The sequence below is a fragment of the Rhamphochromis sp. 'chilingali' genome (assembly GCF_963969265.1).
Source record: "Rhamphochromis sp. 'chilingali' genome assembly, chromosome: 17".
Lineage (NCBI taxonomy): Eukaryota > Metazoa > Chordata > Actinopteri > Cichliformes > Cichlidae > Rhamphochromis > Rhamphochromis sp. 'chilingali'.
The window spans coordinates 2,091,056-2,110,372 of NC_137944.1; the positions used below are offsets into that span (position 1 = coordinate 2,091,056).

Genomic DNA, 19,317 nt, shown 5'->3' on the forward strand with positions numbered 1-19,317 from the left:
AGGCACACACGGGGTTTTAAAAGCACTGTTTATGTGCACTGACGCCTTCCTGGGCTGCTGTTGCCGACTGGCTCTTTCTGTTTTGGTACACAGCTGTTCTCTCTCAGCTCCTCTCTCCCTCCACATCCTGTGTGCTGCTCAAGCAGGGGAGGCATGATCTGATGATCCCTAACTGCATTGGCCAGCCTCCTCTGGCACTGCCCCCTGAACCCACTGCACCACTCCCCCCACTTTTTTTTTTTTTTTTTTTTGCCCTGTAACACACACAGATTTTACCACATGAGCTTTGAGCTATTTTCAGGTCTTACTGATCTTATTGACCTTACTGACAAAGCACTTTACACAGCAATCAGATCAGAAATTGACTCTGAGCAGTCACGTGATCCCATGACAGCAGAGATGACGCTGGTGATGGTTGGATGACTCCTCATGAAGTGATTAATGTGCTGCTCAGTAGTGAGAGCTGCTGGATTAAAAAAGTTACTGCAGGCAACCTGGAGAAAGAATTTGTCCCATGATTCTGATACCAGGAGACCAAATGATCCTGATTATAACCAACTGATGAAATACAAGGTGAAGTGTATGTATTCCAATTAATTTGGCATAACAGTATATCTAATATATGTTTGGTAAGGGTCTAAGGAGCTTGGAAAGAAGAATATTTTGTAATGAAGTATAAGTGAAAAGCGTAAAATAAAAATGAAAGTTTTGTTTGTGCTTGTCCCAGTGGGAGTGATCGCACTTGTGTGTGAGGAGGAGGAGGTTTACACACATGTCTGCAAATAAAATCGTGTTCATTCGTGTGAACATAAAGAAATGAGTCCACGAGCAAAGCATTGGGACGTAACTCACACTACAACTGCGCAAAAGTGGAAACCGGATCGGGAAAATAGGCACCGCACGGTGATAGGACACTGCTGCTGTACACGTCACATAATGTTTCTTAAAGCAATACACGCACCGATAACGGGTGTGGCTAGCTGTGCTCAGGGACCGCAGATTTCTACAGCTTGATACACTCACCGACGTTTTGGTATCGTGTTTCTTCATCTTCCAGACGCTGTCACTACAAAAAAATGTCAAACTCACTAAACTTAATAAAGAATTCCCAAATCATAAATGTGTTCCTTTTAATCTAGCTTTTAAAATAAACCCTGGAATGCAACCTCTGGTCCCCATCACAGGGACCAGTAGTGACCTGTAATGGAAATGGGTGTGACGTTTAAACCCATCATAACTCCATGTCATATATCCTCCTCTATGTCTATTTTAACATTTATTTCTTTAATTTTTATATCTCAATATCATTACATATTTTCTTGTTTAAAAAAAAAACAGAAACACAAGTTGACTGAATCCAAAGTGTTGAACCTCATAACATTGTTAAATAATCAAGATTAAACTATCTGTCCAAAATAATAGAGATCATTGAGTAAGATCCTACATCTCCAGAGTTTCATGACTTTTGGTGTTCTTTAGATCAGTCACTGCAGACACAGCCCAGACAAACTGGAAGCTTCATGTTGCTTCACCTCACCGCCCGAATCAGGGTCTAATGCTGCATTTTGTTTTTCACATTTACAGTCTGTCAAACTTTTTCAAAAACTAAAACTAAAAAATGAGGGAAAGTGGAGGCAGGAGAAGCAGGTCCGAGTGTCAGGTGAACTGAACTTCAGGTAAGAAGTGATGACCTGCAGTCTGTCTGGGTCAGATATAAACCAAGTTTAGGTGGAGATTATTTTCGTTGTGCTGACTTTTTACCGTCAGTTTCAATAACTCGTACTGCGTACTAGCAAGCATGATGGAGTTTCTATACAGCTGGGTGGTGCTGTGATGTTACTGACTGTGAACTTTTTTTTATTCATAGGGTTAGTTAGTAAAGTTGCCAACCGTCCTGTAAAAACGGAATCATCTCGCATTCAGAGAAAATATTACACGTTTGGTATTGAGCTGAAAAGAAACAGTTTCATTCAGCTAGAATGGAAAAAGACACAAAGCTGGATTTATTCTTTGTCTTTGCTGCACAGCTGCCTCTTCTTCTCTCATTCTCTGCCCTCTCTCTCCTGTTGCTGCTTCAATCATGAAACTGATCAGTGATCAGCTGATCATCTCTCTTGTTTGTTTATCACTCACTTTGTGCCGAAAGAGGAAACCAGCAGATGTCGCGCTAAACAACAGCAGCACGTTTAAGCTTGATCAGCTGTTGTTAGAATTTATTTAATATTAATTTCTAGTATCAGCTGATGTTTGCTGGAGCCACAGCTGTAAAGCTGCTGGTCATGATGTCTGTTTGGATATGTGGTGAGAGGGAAACATGAAGATGAAACCAGGAGATGTCCTTACTGGATCATCAGAGCTGTGATGGAGAAACAGGTTTACCTTTTAGGTGACATGAATGAGTTGAAGGGAAGTTATGAACTGTTTCTGAGAGACAAATAACACCAGGATCCTTTTCTAAGTAGCTGACAGCTGGTAACTGTGCAGGGGCGGGGCACAAAGAAATACTTTTCTTTCTGATTCTCATTTAAAATGTCTCGCTTTTATTAAATAATTATCTGAATCTTACAACCAAAGTTTTTATCTGATGTAAAATGTATAGAAATCATACATATACCAACAAGACTGTACATCACTGTCACAGCAGCGTTTGTTTTCATTCAAAGGCTTTATGGCTTTTCCTATAAATACCTGGTGGGCCGGTCTCTAGTCAAAATGCCCATTTATGTCCCAGTCCAGCCCTGGCCGCAGCCAAAGCACTGAGCGGGCTCCGTCCATGAATGTGCTGCAGCGGGTTTTGAATCCAACAACGAAGCTGTGCTGCTGGTGATACATGATACAAGAATGCATGACTCTGTAGTGCCGACTTCCAATGTACCGGGTTGGCATGAATTATGTTTTTGTTTTTTCCTCTTGCGAAAACTTAGACAGGATTGTAATTCCTGCCAAAAAAGCAATTTCCGACATTTTCCAAAATTTTGATTGGCGACATTTAAACGATCGTAAATTACAAATGTTTAAAGCCAGAAACAATATTTTTGTCACAGGTAGAAACTGCAATCAGTTTTTTTTTTTGCAAAGCAACTTTTATGTTATTAATGAATGTATATATTTACATTCAACTCATTGACATGAAAAGATTTATTTTCCAAAAGAGATCGGACCAAGAGGGCAGCAAAAATTGCCAAGACATAAAACAAAAATTAACATAACAATAATTTCAGAATATTTTAAGTGGTCAAAAAGGCTGAATCAAATATAATGTAGAACACAGTATGTAAAATAACGCCGAGTCGTAAAGATACCCGCAAAACAGGCCATTTCTTTATTTTATATGTAACACCTTCGTAAACCCTGCTGACTGCAGATTATTTTGTAATCTGAGCAAACATAAAAAACACACCGAAACACCGGAAGTCATTCTTTGGCACAACACCGGTCACGACCCCTCTCGGTGATTTTGATTGGCTCTAAGTGGTCCGTTGAAGATGTGGAGTCTGCGCAGTAGTCACAGCGCCGAAATTCAAATTTGAACAGAAGCTGTTTGGTACAAAGAGAGAAGCTGGAGTCGCGCAGTTCTCTGTACACGCAGTTGTAGTAGTTTTACTTCAAACTGCAGTCGAGTTGTTAGAAAGTAACCAGAATGGATCCGTTTACTGAGGTGAGTCACAGAAAAACTTTACTAATCAGCCAGCAACGGAAGAAGCTGCGTTAAAGTGACTGGATAGTGCACAGCTAACGTAGAAACCAAATGTTATAATGGTAGTGCTCAGAGAGCACGGGGCATTAGCTTGTTTGTTATTAGCTTTAGACGTTGACGTTATTAACACGGCTGAAGAAAACATGTCACGTGTTTCTTTGGTCAAAACGACTACATGAGCCACAAAAGTATCTCATTTTAATGTCAGTATGTATGTGGCTGGAACAAGTTAACAAGTATTTCGCTCCTGAATGATCGTTATATTTAAGCGCTCCTTAACCTTCTAGCGTCCACATATGTGGACATCACATTTTGGGTTATTTAGACCAAAATACTCAATTTTGCGCTACAAGGGCCTGATGTCCACTTACGAGGACATTATATGCTACTGTTCTATCAAAACTTTAAACGAATATCCTCATGTGACTCTCATTTTTCTTAAAAACAAAAATAAGGTTAAAAAAAACCTGGTAATTCTTTGTTTTTACATTCATCGGGCCCCAATGTGACCAAATATCAAAGTGAAATTAAAAATGCTGCCGTGGAAGAGTTCGGGTCTTAGGAGGTCAAACAACGCCCCAGTCGTTAAACTCGCTGAGTGTCCGTAGCTGCGTCCAGCAGTCGGACCTGTTGGGCGTCAGTTTCTTTCTTTTCTGTTATTTTCACTCATGTCGGTGCTGCCAGCTAACTAACCGACATGAATCAGGTCTGATGTCATTAGAGTTTAAACCGCAGGCGTACAGGAGCGTGCGTCATTCTTCAGCAATGCTTTTCGTCAGCGCCTGCAGAGCTGATGTAGGGTGTCGTACGTGTCGGGACTTGCACAGCAGAATAGAATTAGGCCTTTAGTGCAATTGTTCATGGACAACGAGGTTATGGGTGCATTCCCGTTAAATATGCAGCAATTAAAATATGAATAGTAAGACAGCAGAATGAAACAAACAGGAGAAATGTAAGCGCAGTGTTAGAAACACGAGGGAAAGCAAACACGTTCTTATTATCTTTGGTTACTTCGTGTTTCTTTGGATGCGTTCACATGTTTCAGGAGTTATCAGCTCTGACAGCTAAAACTAAGAAACATTAGAATCTGACAGTGAGGGAAATATTTGTAACAGTAGTCAAAGAGAACAGTGAGAGCCCAAAGCTATAGGAGACTATTAAACCGTTTATATGAGGTGTAAACACTTGTAAATGATCTTTGATGCAGAAACTGTATCTGTGAGCGGCATCATCCCTTTAGATGCAGCAGCGTTGCCATAAATCCCTCTGTGCACCTGGCTTTAGTTTGTAATTTAGCTTGACTCCGTTTCACTAAAGCAGTTGAACACTACAGAGGTGATGTTTTATTAACAACCCAACTCTACCAAACTAGAAACTGTTGGAGCGAACTCGAGCTCGCAGAGAGAACCTCCAGAAGAAACTCGCAGAAAGAACCAATGCAGCGAACAGACAGGTGGTGAAAAGGCCTCGAGAGCCACTGACTGACACAAACATTGTGATCAGCGAGTCTCTTATTGATAAAGGTATGAGCCCCTTTAGTGTTTTGGCACTTTAACCTCTGAGCTGCAGCTGTCTTGTGTTTGCTTAAATCTCTTTATTGTTTTCAGTGCCCCAGACGTCCACAAAGCCATCTCCCTCGAAGCGCAAGTGCTCTGGAGAAAATGTCCAACCTGCAGCTGATGAAGAGAACCAGGAGCCGGTGATGCCACAAGCTCCTCTTCTCTCAGATCCTCCCACAGACAAAAAGCCCCCGGTGGGTCCAGCCAGCATCCGGCCTTTCTCCTCCTCGGAGAAGACTTCAGGAAAGCCTGTTCTGCAGTCTCAGGCAGTGCAGCTGAAAGCGGAACGCCCAGAACCCGACAAGGTGGCTGTCTGCACTGCTCTTGTTCCTCCAAGCAGAACAGAAGCACAGATAGGAGCCGCCAATCCAGCTCCTCAGAGTAACACAGAGGATCCAGCTCCATCTGCTGCTGGCATGAAATCACGCTTAAAAAACCTGGCAGAGCAGAGGAAGTGCTGGAACACTGACGGTAACGGTTTCCTGCTGTTTAATTTACATAGAATGAGTTTAAATTTACAGGAAGTTATTAACAAGACTTCAGGAGGGGGGGGGGGGGGGGACAAAATGATCAGAAATAAATAAAAATTAGTCTGAGACAAAAGATCTCCATCCTGAGATAACAGCTGAGGGAATCTACATGAAATCGGCTCAACCAAGAAATGTGTGTGAATTTCTGTCTATGTAGAAAGTCCCAGATGTGGGATTTTTGATCATTTCTCACAGTTGCTGTAGTTTCAGAAACAGATCGTGCTGAGTGTCAGACTGATGGTACAGTGAGTCGGTCTTATGGCAGGTTTTAGTGACTGTGTGTAATCTAGTTTTAAAAATGCGATAATGGCAGTAATATCGTATCATAGGTCAGGTATTGTGTTGTCTGGTGATTCCCACTTCTACAAGCAGACAACAGGAGGTTGAAATGCTTTCTGATGCTGTCTATTTTAAAGAAATCTCTCTTATATGTAATGTAGAACTATATAACACACTGTTGGCTCTCTTATACGTGATTCTTTTGGTTACAGTTACAGTTTATGACACCAAGAAGCATTCAGAAAAACAGATGTTCCATCTTCGTCCTCAGATGAGCTCTAATCCTGAAATTCCAGATAACGTCTGTTTTTTACGTGTGAATAAACGTGTAAAAGTGAAATAGTTTCTCCCTTTTCAGATTCTTGTGATGTACCTTCAGACTGTATTCCTGTATCCACGATAAAGAGACCGTTTGATGCCCAACCAGCTGCCAGTCCCTCTGTCTCCTCAGAAATTTCCCTTGGGAGGAGAGGCAGACTGGCCAACCTGGCTGCAACCATTGGTTCCTGGGAGGATGATCTCAGCCATGCTAAAACCCCCAAAGAGAAAGCAAAGGAGACGCTCGCTGCTTCGTCTAGTCCCAGATTTACAGTCAGAGGTGCTGCGGCTTCCAGCACTAAACCCAGCGTTTCGGTGACCAGTTCAACCGTGAGGAGCAAGTGCACGGGCATCTCCAAGCAGGTATTCATTTTTTATCTTGTGCATAATCGCTTCACTATTCAAATTTTAGCTTTTCCTGCAAGGTTTCCTGGGTCACTAGAAATATATCTCCTGTATAAATAAACTGGCTTTCCATCTGTTTATTTTTCAGCAGGCTGCGTTTTCTCCAAGCCTTCAAAAAGCCGACTTGGTATCCAGTCCTCAGAAGTGCTCCAACCAGGGCGCGACAGTGTCCTCTATTCATCAGAAGACCTCGGTTGAGGAACCGGCCCTCTTATCTAGTCAGCAGAAGGCCAGCTCCTCCATGTCAGCGCTTCAAAGTCCCCAAAAACATCAGGCCCTGTCCAAAGGCCCAAATGTCTCCTGCAGTCCCCAGAAGCTGGAGCTTTGCGCCAAGCCCAGCTCATCTGACCTTCCAGCCTCGAGGGAAAAGGTTACTACAGGAGCTTTTGGTGAGTTGGACTGGAAAGCTGGTTATGATGAAAATTGCTCAGTGGCAGTGTCTGCATGTTTTGATATGGCCAGTTTCTTAGCACATCAGCCGGTTCTATTCACTTGTGTACCAGGGGCACCTTCCTACATTGTCATTTAATTGTCTGCTCAAATCAGTGTTGACACAGACCCATTAGTTGATTCTATCCTCCACAAGTTAGAGTGATTTTTACCATCTCAAATAGGAGTGAAATCTTTGCGGGAGCGCATCAACCAGAGCTCACCTGCTCGAGTCGGAGTACAGACCAGCGCTGCCTCTGTGAGTCCAAACACCAGGTCGGTACAGGAGAGACTCAGAGCTGCCCAGGCTACAAACACAACCACCGCTGACATCACTATGAGGCAGAAACTGGTAGGTTGATGTCATTCTTGGTGCTGCAGTTATGTTTTTCGCCCTTATCCGAATAGCAGAATGGCACATTCTAATATCAAGCCTGCTCGTTTCAGGAGCGTGAGAGTGAGCTGGCTCAAATTTGCAGTCGCTTCCAGCAGAGGAGCAAAATGTGGAAGGACAAAGAAGGAGGAGCGGACACTAAGGTTGGACAGGAAGCATCAGGCACACACAGAGTAAATAAAGTCTCCCAGCATTCACCCCAGTGGATTTTTCAAATGATGTACTTTTCAGGAAGAGGTCGTAAAGCCTGTTGAGAGAGAAGTGATCTCATCTGAGCCGCCGGATGAATTCCCTGCACCATGTAAGAAATCTGACGCACGCGGCGAGTGCGCTCCTTCAGGTATTGCATGACAGTCCCGAACAGAGCCCGAGTAGTCGGACTACTGGTAAAGTGAAGCTATCAGTTATCTGGTGTCGGGCAGATTATAATATGGCATATTGTTTTTAGTCACAGTGCAATGACTGCTGTGTGTTTTGTCACCATCGGTGGTTCTGTTGGACCCTCAGCAGTGATTCAGTTTAACTTCAGATTTTGAGTTTAGGATGTTGGTACAGCTCTACACAACAAAACAAACCATACTTCCTGATGACAATCTCAAGACTTGTAACATGGGTTTAAATAAACAGCAGGTCGTCAGCTGAGCTCCCCTCCAGTGTTGACCTCCAGCCCCCTGAAAGTGGCTGTTCACACTACAGATAAGTTGACTGAAGAGACCCCAGAGGAGAAAAGAGAAGAAAACGTGGATCAGTCTGTCAATTCTACCGTCATCAACGAGCTGTTTGGAGATCTAGAACAGAGTGAAGATCCCAGCGGTGATGAGGAAGATGCTTTAAACATCTCCTCGATGTCCCTCCTCACTCCACTGGCAGAGACTGTGGCCGCTGTGGTAAACAGTCCAGAAAAAAGAATGATGGTAAGCACCGACGAGTCCTCGTCCATGGAAATGCAGCGGTAATTGTTCAGTGATAATATTTTCTTCATGACTTGTGCAGACATCCACTCCAGCCAACTCTTTCATTATGAAGAGCACAACTCCCGACGATGTCGCCATAGCCAAAAGCTTCCAGACCTCCTCAGATGGAGATGGTGCAAGTGTCTCAAGTGAGGACCACAAGCTTCCCTACAGGTAAGTGTTTCCTCCGTGCAGTGCTGAGATGCTTCAGAGCCGTCTGTTTTCACCGTCTCACTGAATGTTTGTTGCTGTGTGCAAGTATCGATGCATACAGGTCAACCAGGGTGAAGAACACCGAGAGGCCCAGTGTGAAGCAGGTTATTGTGAGAAAAGAAGACGTTTCTAAGAGAGCCGAGGAGCCCCGAGCATCCAGCCTGTTCAGTGTCAAACAGAAGATAAAGGTTTACATTAAACTTGTTCCATATAGGATTTCAACTGGTAATAAACTACAGTCTGATCTTACACACAAATCTACCTTTTGTGTAGATTCTGACAAATGAAATCAACCTGCAGCAGACGGTTATCTATCAAGCCAGCCAGGCACTCAACTGCTGCACAGATGAAGAACACGGGAAAGGCTCGCAGGTGGAGGCTGAGGCAGAGAGGCTGCTGCTGGTGGCAAGTAAGCACATCTCTAATGTTTCCTTAGTCAGCTCAAGGTTGTTCACATAGCACGATCACAGAGTCTTGAGTAAAGGAACACAAATAAAAATACACATAGTGCTAATATTTAGTTTCCTGTATAAAATGTGAAAGCATTGCAGAGACCTACCCTGTGTCGATGTTAGAGTTCCACATGTCGGTGTTTAGAAGATTAACGAGGGACATGGTTTGGCCCAAAGATATGACTTTGTTTACGTTTGATGGCCTCAGGCGAAAAGAGAGAAGCACTGAAGGTGGAGCTGGACCAGCTGAAAGGAAATCCAGGAGGAAGGAAAGAGGGGCCTGCAGCCCCGCAGCCAATGGCCTCCAAAGGCTGCATCACCCTGCAGGAGCTACGCCTGCCTCTCAAGGCAGACTTTGTCTGTTCCACTGCCAATAAACCAGGTACACGATCCATAACTCTACAGTTCTCCATGTTCTCCATTAGACCACATCTCAAATGAGTGCTTTTATTAAACTGTTATTTGTCAGTTTTAAGAATCTTCAGTCAGAGTGAAATCCCACAATTTCACACTAATGTTGTCATGCTGTTTGTTTCCATTATTTCAGAGTCTACCAAACATTCATTTTTCATCATGATCAGGGCGGGAGCAGAGAACATTGTGGCCACGCCTTTAGCCACGACACACCGTGGCCTGAGTGGCGACACCCTCACCTTCCCCACCAAGTTCACTATGTGAGTCAGAAGCAGTTAGTGGAGGCACTGTTGGCCTTCAGTCACACCGCTGTGGTCACTCATCGTTTCAGCACGTCGCCTCTGTTGTGAAACACTATTAACTAAACATAATCAATTTATTTACTGATTGCTGAGGAGAATCTTTGACTTTCAGATCTGACGTTGACAGTGGCTTTGACATCAGTGTAGAAGTATACTGTCTGGTACGTGTCCTCGTTCTGCAAGTACTAACGCTGTATTTCTGTGACACCGTCTGTTCATAGTCTTCTGTAAGTTTCTGTTTTGCAGTGTTACTGATGGTGCACAGTGCTGTTCCCTTTCAGGTGCAGAAACGGGAAATCTGCAGTGACAAGAAGAAGAAAACCAACAAGTCGAAGGTAATTCCTGTTTTATTTTACGTTTGTTGTTTGCTGTTGGGATATGCTTTTAGAGTGTGTGGCTGTTCTCACTTTACTCTTTAAAACAAATGTAATATTTCTTCATCTTCCTAGGCTATCACTCCAAAGAAGTTCCTTGCCATCACTGTAAGTATTTAAAAAAAACTAAAACTTTAAAGGAAAAATGAGAAAAAAGCTCCTTTTTTCCACATGTTAATTAATTTATTCTTCTCCTGCAGAAGACGACACAGACACCAGGTATGTGACACTAAGGTTTATACAAACTGTGCTGTGAAGACTATTATGTAACAAAGTGTAAAAGATACAGAGTGATGGTCTCAATATAAGCTTCAAGGAGAAATGAGCTTTATTAGGTCAAATAAACGTACTGGATGAATCAGTGATCTGTTGTTCTCACACTGTGGATTCTGTTCATTTGGGCCGTTTTAAACAGGAGAAACATTTCAATACTCTTCCAGGTGACGTCTTTAGTCACAGTGTGACAGCTTTTGTGTGGAAAGTTGTATCTGAGCAAAACCAAATACAGATGTTTAGCTATAATGCATGTCTGAAAAAAACAAATGAGCCAGATGGAGCCAGAGTGGGTACACATCACCAGTGTTTTCAAGTCAATATATTTCTAAAGATTCTTTTGACATGAAATTCTCACTAGATGTCAGTAATGAGGCACCTTTTTATAGGAACCAGCTGAGACGCATTTGCACCCAGTAGCAGGGTTTCTAATTACTGACAGATGTCTGGGGGTGTGTCCATGCCTTTTTGCACCTTCCTTTTTTCATGTGTTCAGTACTTTCCCCCTGTGTCACTTGTCATTATTAAGCATAATGTATGTTGTTGCAGTTGTGGCCAGTCCTGGAGGCCCCAATGCGGTTCGCACCAGTAACTTTGCTCTGATTGGAGCATACAAGCTCACCCTGGCTTCAATTGGGAAGACCCAGTTTCCTTTGGAGAAGGTATGAAAGCCCCGAGTTCATAGTCCATGTATATCTGTCTCCATTCACACTGTTACATCCATGGCAGTAACATCCTCATGCATCTGTAAACTCAGTAATTATGTCAGCCTATGTATGTAACCATGACACACACACACAGTGTTTCCATGTCCATATTCACCTGTAGACTGCACCACTGTTTTTCTCCCACATGTACTGAAATCGAATGATTGTCATTTCTTATTTTCCCAGTAAAATATAAAGAAATGTGCAGTGGCTCATGACTTTTGCATAGTGCTGTATGAAGTGTTAGCCTTCCATTCAGTCTGCCTGCTCTGGGTCATAGGTGCCATTCCTGTGCCCTTTGGAGGGCCACATCTACCTTAAGATGCACTGTGAAGTGGGCTCAAAGGTGGAGGAAAGGGGCTTCCTGGTGAGTATGGCTCATGAGGCTGATGCTGGCCTTAATGTGCTGCTGCTACAACTATTCTTGAAGTCTAATCATCTGTCTTTGTTTTTTCTTACCACAGACGATGTTTGAAGATGTTAGTGGGTTTGGAGCTTGGCACAGACGATGGTGCGTCCTGTCAGGATACTGCATCTCCTACTGGACTTACCCAGACGACGAAAAGAGAAAGGTAACAATGCTGCGAGCCAGCAAGCAAGTTTGTCTGTTACTCTACATTCACGTGCTGACTAATATGTGACTGCTCTAAACCTGCAGTAACAACTGAAAAACATTAAATAGACGGTGCCAAAGTTTAAAGCTTTAAGAATAAAATGTAAGCAAAGACTGAACAGGGTTGTTCTACATCTCGTAGAATCCCATTGGTCGCATCAATCTGTCCAACTGCACAAGTAAGGCAGTGGAGCCAGCCAGCAGAGAGTTCTGTGCCCGACCCAACACGTTTGAGCTCATCACCATCAGACCACGGAGAGACGATGACAGAGAAACGCTTGTCAGCCAGTGCCAGAACACCACGTGTGTCACTAGGTACGTTTCCACCATATGGACAGGTACTTACTCCTGAAGAGTGGCTTGATGACAGTCAACATACTCTGCTTGTTTTCCTGTGCAGAAATTGGCTGAGTGCTGACACCAAGGAGGAGAGAAATCTGTGGATGAAGAAGCTGAACCAGATTCTGGTGGACCTGCGGATGTGGCAGCCAGATGCCTGTAACAGACCGCTGCCCAACTAATCCCTTTGTATTCTTTGGACTGCTGATGATGCATGGCTTACTAAGTGCAATATACTATCATACCAGTTGGATATTTGAGTAGGATCATTGATCACAGGAGGTGAAATAAACATCCGACACATGCTAGAACAGGTTTTTCTGCATTGACGTGGGTGTTGGGTTTTTATATATCTGATGCATAAGCCTGGTTTGATGTGCTTTGGCTGATGTTGCCACGTTTTTACGTTAATGCTAATATTTAATATGCACATGCTGCATGGCTTTAAAACTTTTGGTTTCAGTGTTGAAATTTGAATGTGCGTGGTGTTCAAATTCCTCTGTCTCTAAATATATACGTGTGTGTGCGCGCGAGTGAGTGTGTATATGTGTCCATGCTTTATAACCCCCTCCCCCAAAAAAGTATTATGTTCAATGGAGATAACTGGGGAGCCGATCTGTTACATATCCTGCTCTGAAGCCTGAGTCTGCATAACCAGCATGCTGGCCCATGTCCCAGCTGCCTGTCTTACCCTACTGTGCATGTCTGTGGAAGAGAGAACCAGGCAGGCACAGGTAGAACATGTCAGCTCCACAAAGAGCTCCAGACATCAGTGTGATGCAGCAGTGTTTAACCACTGTGCTTCCATGTTTCAGTTTTCTTATTTTTAATTAAAATGTAAAGCTTCTGTCAGATATAACACATGGCTCATCTACACAAAGAAATTGAGGGGGGGGGGGGGGGGGGGGGGGGTTTAATTTAGGTGACAGTTTTGACCCCTCAGCTGTAAAAGGCTGATGAGAGCTTGTCACCCTGGCAGGTGGGCAGGCAGCATGGACATGCATATGAACACAGTGACGTAGGAGTTTATACGATCGGTATAACTAGTGTAGTTTGAATCGCAGCGACGTGGAGGGGGGAGGTTGAGGTCACTTCACTTGTGACAGTAACTTGATGATTTTAAAATTGATGCCACCCGTGTATCTACCAGGAAGCTGGGGGCAGCATCAGCAGCCACCTTTTTCAAATGTCATTTTATATACATGTTAATGAGTCTCAGGTGTAACAGCAAACTACAGAGTGCACGTTTACCTCTTAGGTACCTGTTAGACAATGCAGAGTAAATAAAATAGTCTAGTGACCTGCAAATAAATAACATTTTCAATAAAAGCACTTTTTTAAAAGCAAATGTTGATAAATGCAACCTGAAAATGGTCTCCATGCATCATTATCTCTAGTTATCTCTTGTTCCATCCTTTTACACTGATTTGGTAAACGTGGCTGTTTAACAATGTACGCTACAAGCTTTATTAAAAAAAGAATGGACGGGCTGTTTTACATGTTGCTGTGTAATTATATTGAATGAAAACGGTGCTTTTTTACCTTTTTGCAATTTGGTGCATTAAAAAGAGTATTTGCCCTTTTCTGATTTCTTGGGGTTTTCCACAGTTGTCATGCTTGTTTCAGATTATCAAACTAAGTTTAATAGAAAAATAACTCCAGTAAATACAAAATGCAGATTTAAATGATTATTTCCTTTATTGGAGAATAAAAGCTCCAAACCTTACTGGATAAAGTCAGTTCCTAAACTGAATCACTGGTTGGGCCTTCTCAGCAGCAAGAAGTGCAATCATGTGTTTGTGATAAACGGCAAAGAGGTTACACAGCGGTGATGCAGGAAACAAGTGACCTCACTGAGATAAACAGTTCTGTCGTGAAAAATAAAGTTTCCACAGGACTCTGCAACCACATAAATACCGAAGTACATCTTTAATGGCTTACATGAGATTTCAGAGTAACAGCCATGTGTTGCTAACAAAATGCACTTGATTACCTGATCATCAGCAAGTGTGACCTTTAAAGACAGCTTTGGCAGTTGGCTGGTCTAGATCGTGCACCTCTCTGCTTTTGTAACCTGACACATTAAGACAGCTGCTGCAGCTGGAACGTCATTAAATCTACCATCGTAGATTTAATGATGTTCCAGCTCAGGAGCCCCGGGCGGTCAAATACCTTACAATGCGTCCTGAGGTATTTAAACAGGAGCAGTATGTGCTCCTTTGTGCAAGGAGGAACAGGATGAGCACTGCCAGAGCCCCACTGACCACCAACAGGGCCTCTGACCAATCAAAGAAACATTCATCAGGCTAAATTTGAGCAGTCCATATAAAATGTGTTCATGCTGAACAATATTAGTTTTCTTAGCCTTTTCCATAGATGCTTATTATGGAAAAGGCTAAGTAGAAAAGCATCAATATAAATACCACCCAGAAATAGAAGTAGCTCACATTTAGTTTCTATTTTAGCACGATAGACTATTTTAGCATGACCCAACCCTCGCCCCCTACCGCTGCTGCACTGGCACGGCCTGTGGTGCTTATTGTGCTTAGGTTATGTTCTATGTGCAACAGTTACTAAATACATCCATCCAGTCGCTTCTGCTTGTCCTTTGCTGGAGCCTATCCCAGCTCTCAGATTTAGTTACTAAATCGCTCAAAACTACATTTTTAAGTGTTTTATTAAACATGTCTTTAAAGGCTAGAAATTTTTAATCCAGCTTTGCCTTTATTTGCTAATATGGGACAATATGGATTTCTAGTCCGTTGCTCACTGCAGAACTCTGGCTTCACTAAAGGCTTTGAGGGCGTTATTAGCTTTAAGGCATGCAGCTGAGTTATATCTGGGAGTAAAACTTCCTCTGATATGTCACTTTGTCCTTCAGAGAACCCACAGCATTATATGCACTATATACTATTACCTAAATAATCGTGATGTCTCGTCATGTAAATAGTGCAGATATTAATTGACACAATAAGCAATCAAACTGCTGGCCTAACAAAAGATGCAGATATTCCTTTATAATAATCAACATAGACTATTCTCCCATTCACCACCCACATGTGTCTGTCTTCCTCCGCTCGGCGACACACCTGCTGGGAATCAAACTCTGGTACTTGGTGATTCTGTTCTCAGACATTCAAGCTACAGACACCAGCAGCCACAGTCAACTGTCTTCCAGGAGCCAGAGCAGGCGACACCGAGGGAAATTTATGACCCTGTGGACAATATCCTGCCTTGTGGGTCAGCAGTTGAGGACAGGGGGAGTCAAACCTCTTATTTAATGGGACATATCTCTGTGTGACTTCAAGTGGGCTAGACTAGTGAAACAGTTACTGGCACTGAATACCCAGTGTAGCACGCCATTCCTGTACAGTGCCAGGAACCTACTCTCTGTGGCAGTAAAGAAGGCTAAGTCTCACGTGTTAGTGGTGAGCCGTGTAGTTAGAATGATGGAGCACATTTTCTAAATAGTGTGATGTTGGAATATATGGTTGAAGTAGCTCCAAAAGCAGGAAGGCAACACTGTGAAGTTGAACTGAAAACAGTTTTGCCCCCTTTATACTGTCTAGAAAAAACATTTCCTCTGCCTGAGCTGCACTATAAAGCTGTAAGTACGAAGTGTGTCAGCCACAGAGCGAAATGAATCTGCCCCAATTGCTTCACTGTTGCTGAGCTGAGCTGGCTGGAGGCAGCGTGGTGGCACATGAAAAATGGGACAAGTCAGTTTTGTGTGTCACAAAAGTGGCTCTTTTTAAAATCTGGTTAAATCACCATAGTAAGTAATGCTGAACATACAACTTGGGATACAGTAAGTTAAATTCAGAGTTCTGGTTCAAAGCTAGCTGGAAGCATCACATTTTCTCACCGATCCTTTGATTTCGTGAGTATCTACTCGGCGATGGGAAGTTGAATCTCTGATTCAGTTGCATCAGTGTGATGTTGATCTTGGTTGCAGATCACCGGACCAGCTCTTTATTCTATATTCGAGTGTGGTGACAGTTTGACCCTCCAGTCTACATCTGTTTTGTGGACTTGGACTTGGACATTTGATCATGTCCCTAAGACGGGGTCCTTCAAGAATTTGGGGTGTCTGACCTGTTGCAACATTGGGAGAGATTGTTCTGGATCACCGGTAATAAGTCGAACTTGTCTGTTGATTGATTCTAAGAATAGAATAAGGTATTTTTTACTGGTGTAATTTAATTTAATTTTCAGTTGTTACAGACGGGACAGACATGGCTGGGGGATAGGAAAGGGAGAGAGAAAGATGAAGGAAAAGAAAAACAGAAGGAAGAGGGACAGTGAGAAATATACAAATGTCCTGGATCACCTGTTGAGAGAAAGAAAAGAGAAGCAAAAAAAGAGAGCAACATAATAAACACAGCACCATCGCATTAATCTAGCTAAGTGTAAATAACAGTAAATACTATATACTGAATGTTGTTGTGCAGCACGCAGGACCGACAGCACACAATGTGCTTTGAGGTAGCAACAGTCTTCTTTATTAAGATTACTTAGTGAAAAACACTGAATAAGTATTCTTGGTGTGTGTTCTTTGTTCTACTACATTTCAGCAAATGGTGTTGGGAATGCAGCAGAGTACAGTCAGATATCACGCAGTACCATCTGGAAGCCATTTGATTGGAAACAGCTTTATTATTCAGCATGCCGATGATCCCGAACACACCGGCAGTGGAGTAAAATCATACCTAAAGCCATTATTTACAAATAGAGGAAACAGGAAACATTGTTAAACCTACCAAAGTTTCTCGAAGAGTGCACTGACGACTTATCTGGGAGGTCACAGAAGGACCCTGAACATCAGCTAAAGAACTCCCGACCTCACTTGCCTCAGTTAAGGCCAGTGTTTATGATTTCACAATATGACAGAAACTGGGCAAAAATGGCGTTTATGATAGAGTTCAGAGGCAAAACCCACTGCTGACCGAAGAGAACACAAATACTGTGTAAACTAGGAGAATAGATGAGCTTTTAAAACTCTTGCGATCCATGGTGGGCTGTGTAAACTTAAATCTACATGAAGAGTGACTGCATTAGTGTATCAATACCATACTCTTTGGGTGTATAAGACACATATCATGTCATGTTCTTCTTCTGGCACATGGTGGTGCTAAACATGTTCTAAGAACTTCTCCAGCTTCACAGAGTTAAGTCTGTGACAGTTTTTAGAGCAGGGCTCCGTGCTGTAAATGAGCCTTTTTACATGTCATGTCCACTTTAAACACAGTCGGTAGGCTGTCATTCAAGCATCTGCAGTTTCCTTCCTCCACAGCAGTATCTGCCCAGCACCCCTGTGTATTTTCCATTACACAAAGTAGAGCGGCGTGCCAGGTCAAGACTGCCTTTTCCCTTTGGCTGGAGGGTGACCGCCGGCAGTAAAACACTACTGAAGGTGTCATTTTTTTCTACATAATCATACCAGTCCTGGGCTTCTTGGTCCTGGAGTTTCATTAATGATGGATTAGTGAAGACACACTGTTGGCTGCAGCTTCTCTATCAGGTTCTACGTCTGTGTTTAGAATGAGGTCAAAATGAGGTTGAGAGACGCCACCACTTTTCTACTTGTATCTAGTCCAGTCGGCTGCCTGCTAAGGACACTGGAGGATGACTGTTACTGAGGGCATACTGGTCTCCAACCATTACAGTGTTCTGAATCACTTTCAGGTCAGCTAATGTGAGTTTGAGCTAACTCAGGGGTCACAGTAGCAGCACCAGTGGCTAGCAGCATATCTTTCATAGCCGTTCCTCCAGTCTTTTAAACAGCTGAGAAAAAAAGACTTTAAAAGCATGGCCATCCATGTTGGGGTGTATACTCAGCAGCGGAGAGGGGTGCAGGGTTGAGGTGGGACGTTTGAAAGCTGTGTGGACTTCTAATCTGATTCCCAGTCAGCTCCAACTGTGAACGGTGTAAACTGCAGTTTTCAGAGCTGAGAACAGGATACGGTGATAATGTAAGAGGAACCACTCCCTTCCTTGCTTCGGTTTCCTGAGAAGAGTCTGGCTGCCTGCCGACAAGACCCCACCCAACCAACCGTTTAGCACCGAGTGAAGAGATAGCAGGACCATTTCTGCAAACTGCCAACTAACGATTACTAAATGGCCGATTTTGTGTTCATCCAGCACGTAGTTCAGATAAAAACACTTTCAGATTATCAGGACAGATATTTGACTTTCGTGTGCTACAGAGAGCAACTTTCTATTTTACTTTTATTTAAAAGTATTTGCCCCCTTCCTGACTTCTTATTTATTTTACATATTTGTCACACTTACATATATATTATACTCATAATATTAGGCAAAGATATCCAAAGTTAATACAATATTAGTTTTTTAATTATTTCATCTGAACCCTGTGTGCAAAAAGTAATTACCACCCCTTATTAAACCATGAATGAACTGTGATTAACCAGAGTTTTTGAAAAGCTACACTCAGACCTGATGACCCAAGAAATCACAAAGTCTGATAAAATGAAGTAGCTAAAAGATCCCATAAAGCAAAACACAGCATGTCCTCGAGCTAAAGACACTCAGGAGCAGTTTAGAAACAGAGTCTTTGGGACTTCATTGAACCATGGTGAAAGCCGTTATCCACAAAGGAGTGGGTGACACAGTTAAAAGTCAGATGTAGTGGTGGTGGTGTGATGATCTAGGGCTGCTTTGCTGTTTCAGGACCTGACCAACGTACTGTAATTGATGGAACCATGAATTTAGCTCTACAAGAAAATCCAGCTCAGTTCACGCCCTGAAGCTTGAGTGCACTCGGATTATTCAGCAGGACAATGACCCAAGACAAACCAACAAGTCCACCTCGAAATGGTACAAAGAAAACCATCATCAAGGTTTTGGATGTTTTGAAATGACCTTAAAACTGATCCAGATGCTCTGGAATGACCATGAAAAGCAGTTCGTGCTCAACAATCCTCAAATACGGCTCAACTGAACACTTCTGTAAAGACAAGTGGGCCAAAACTCCTTCACAGTAGTTTCAAAGACTCATTACATTATTTCAAATGCTTGATTGCAGTTCCTGCTCTCAAAGCTGGCA

The 19,317-nt window shown here is 42.8% G+C and overlaps 1 protein-coding gene across 6 annotated transcripts; it reads left to right on the top strand.

The window, feature by feature from the left end:
* Positions 1–3,500: 3,500 nt before the first annotated feature.
* anln (anillin, actin binding protein) lies at positions 3,501–13,845 on the top strand. Of its 6 annotated transcripts, none has more exons than XM_080862207.1 (23): positions 3,501–3,658; positions 5,070–5,220; positions 5,305–5,727; positions 6,424–6,746; positions 6,877–7,177; positions 7,403–7,569; positions 7,665–7,754; positions 7,843–7,951; positions 8,242–8,525; positions 8,605–8,738; positions 8,824–8,965; positions 9,051–9,186; positions 9,438–9,611; positions 9,777–9,903; positions 10,058–10,106; positions 10,227–10,280; positions 10,395–10,427; positions 10,520–10,538; positions 11,142–11,254; positions 11,580–11,666; positions 11,764–11,871; positions 12,055–12,227; positions 12,313–13,845. In XM_080862207.1, the coding sequence occupies exons 1-23, from the start codon at positions 3,641–3,643 to the stop codon at positions 12,431–12,433; spliced, it is 3,336 nt and encodes a 1,111-aa protein (XP_080718333.1). In that variant the 5' UTR covers positions 3,501–3,640; the 3' UTR covers positions 12,434–13,845. The 6 variants fall into 6 exon arrangements, with proteins under 6 accessions (XP_080718333.1, XP_080718335.1, XP_080718334.1 ...); XM_080862209.1 differs by having other exon boundaries at positions 8,308–8,525; XM_080862208.1 differs by having other exon boundaries at positions 7,843–7,912; positions 8,239–8,525.
* The last annotated feature ends 5,472 nt before the right edge of the window (positions 13,846–19,317 follow it).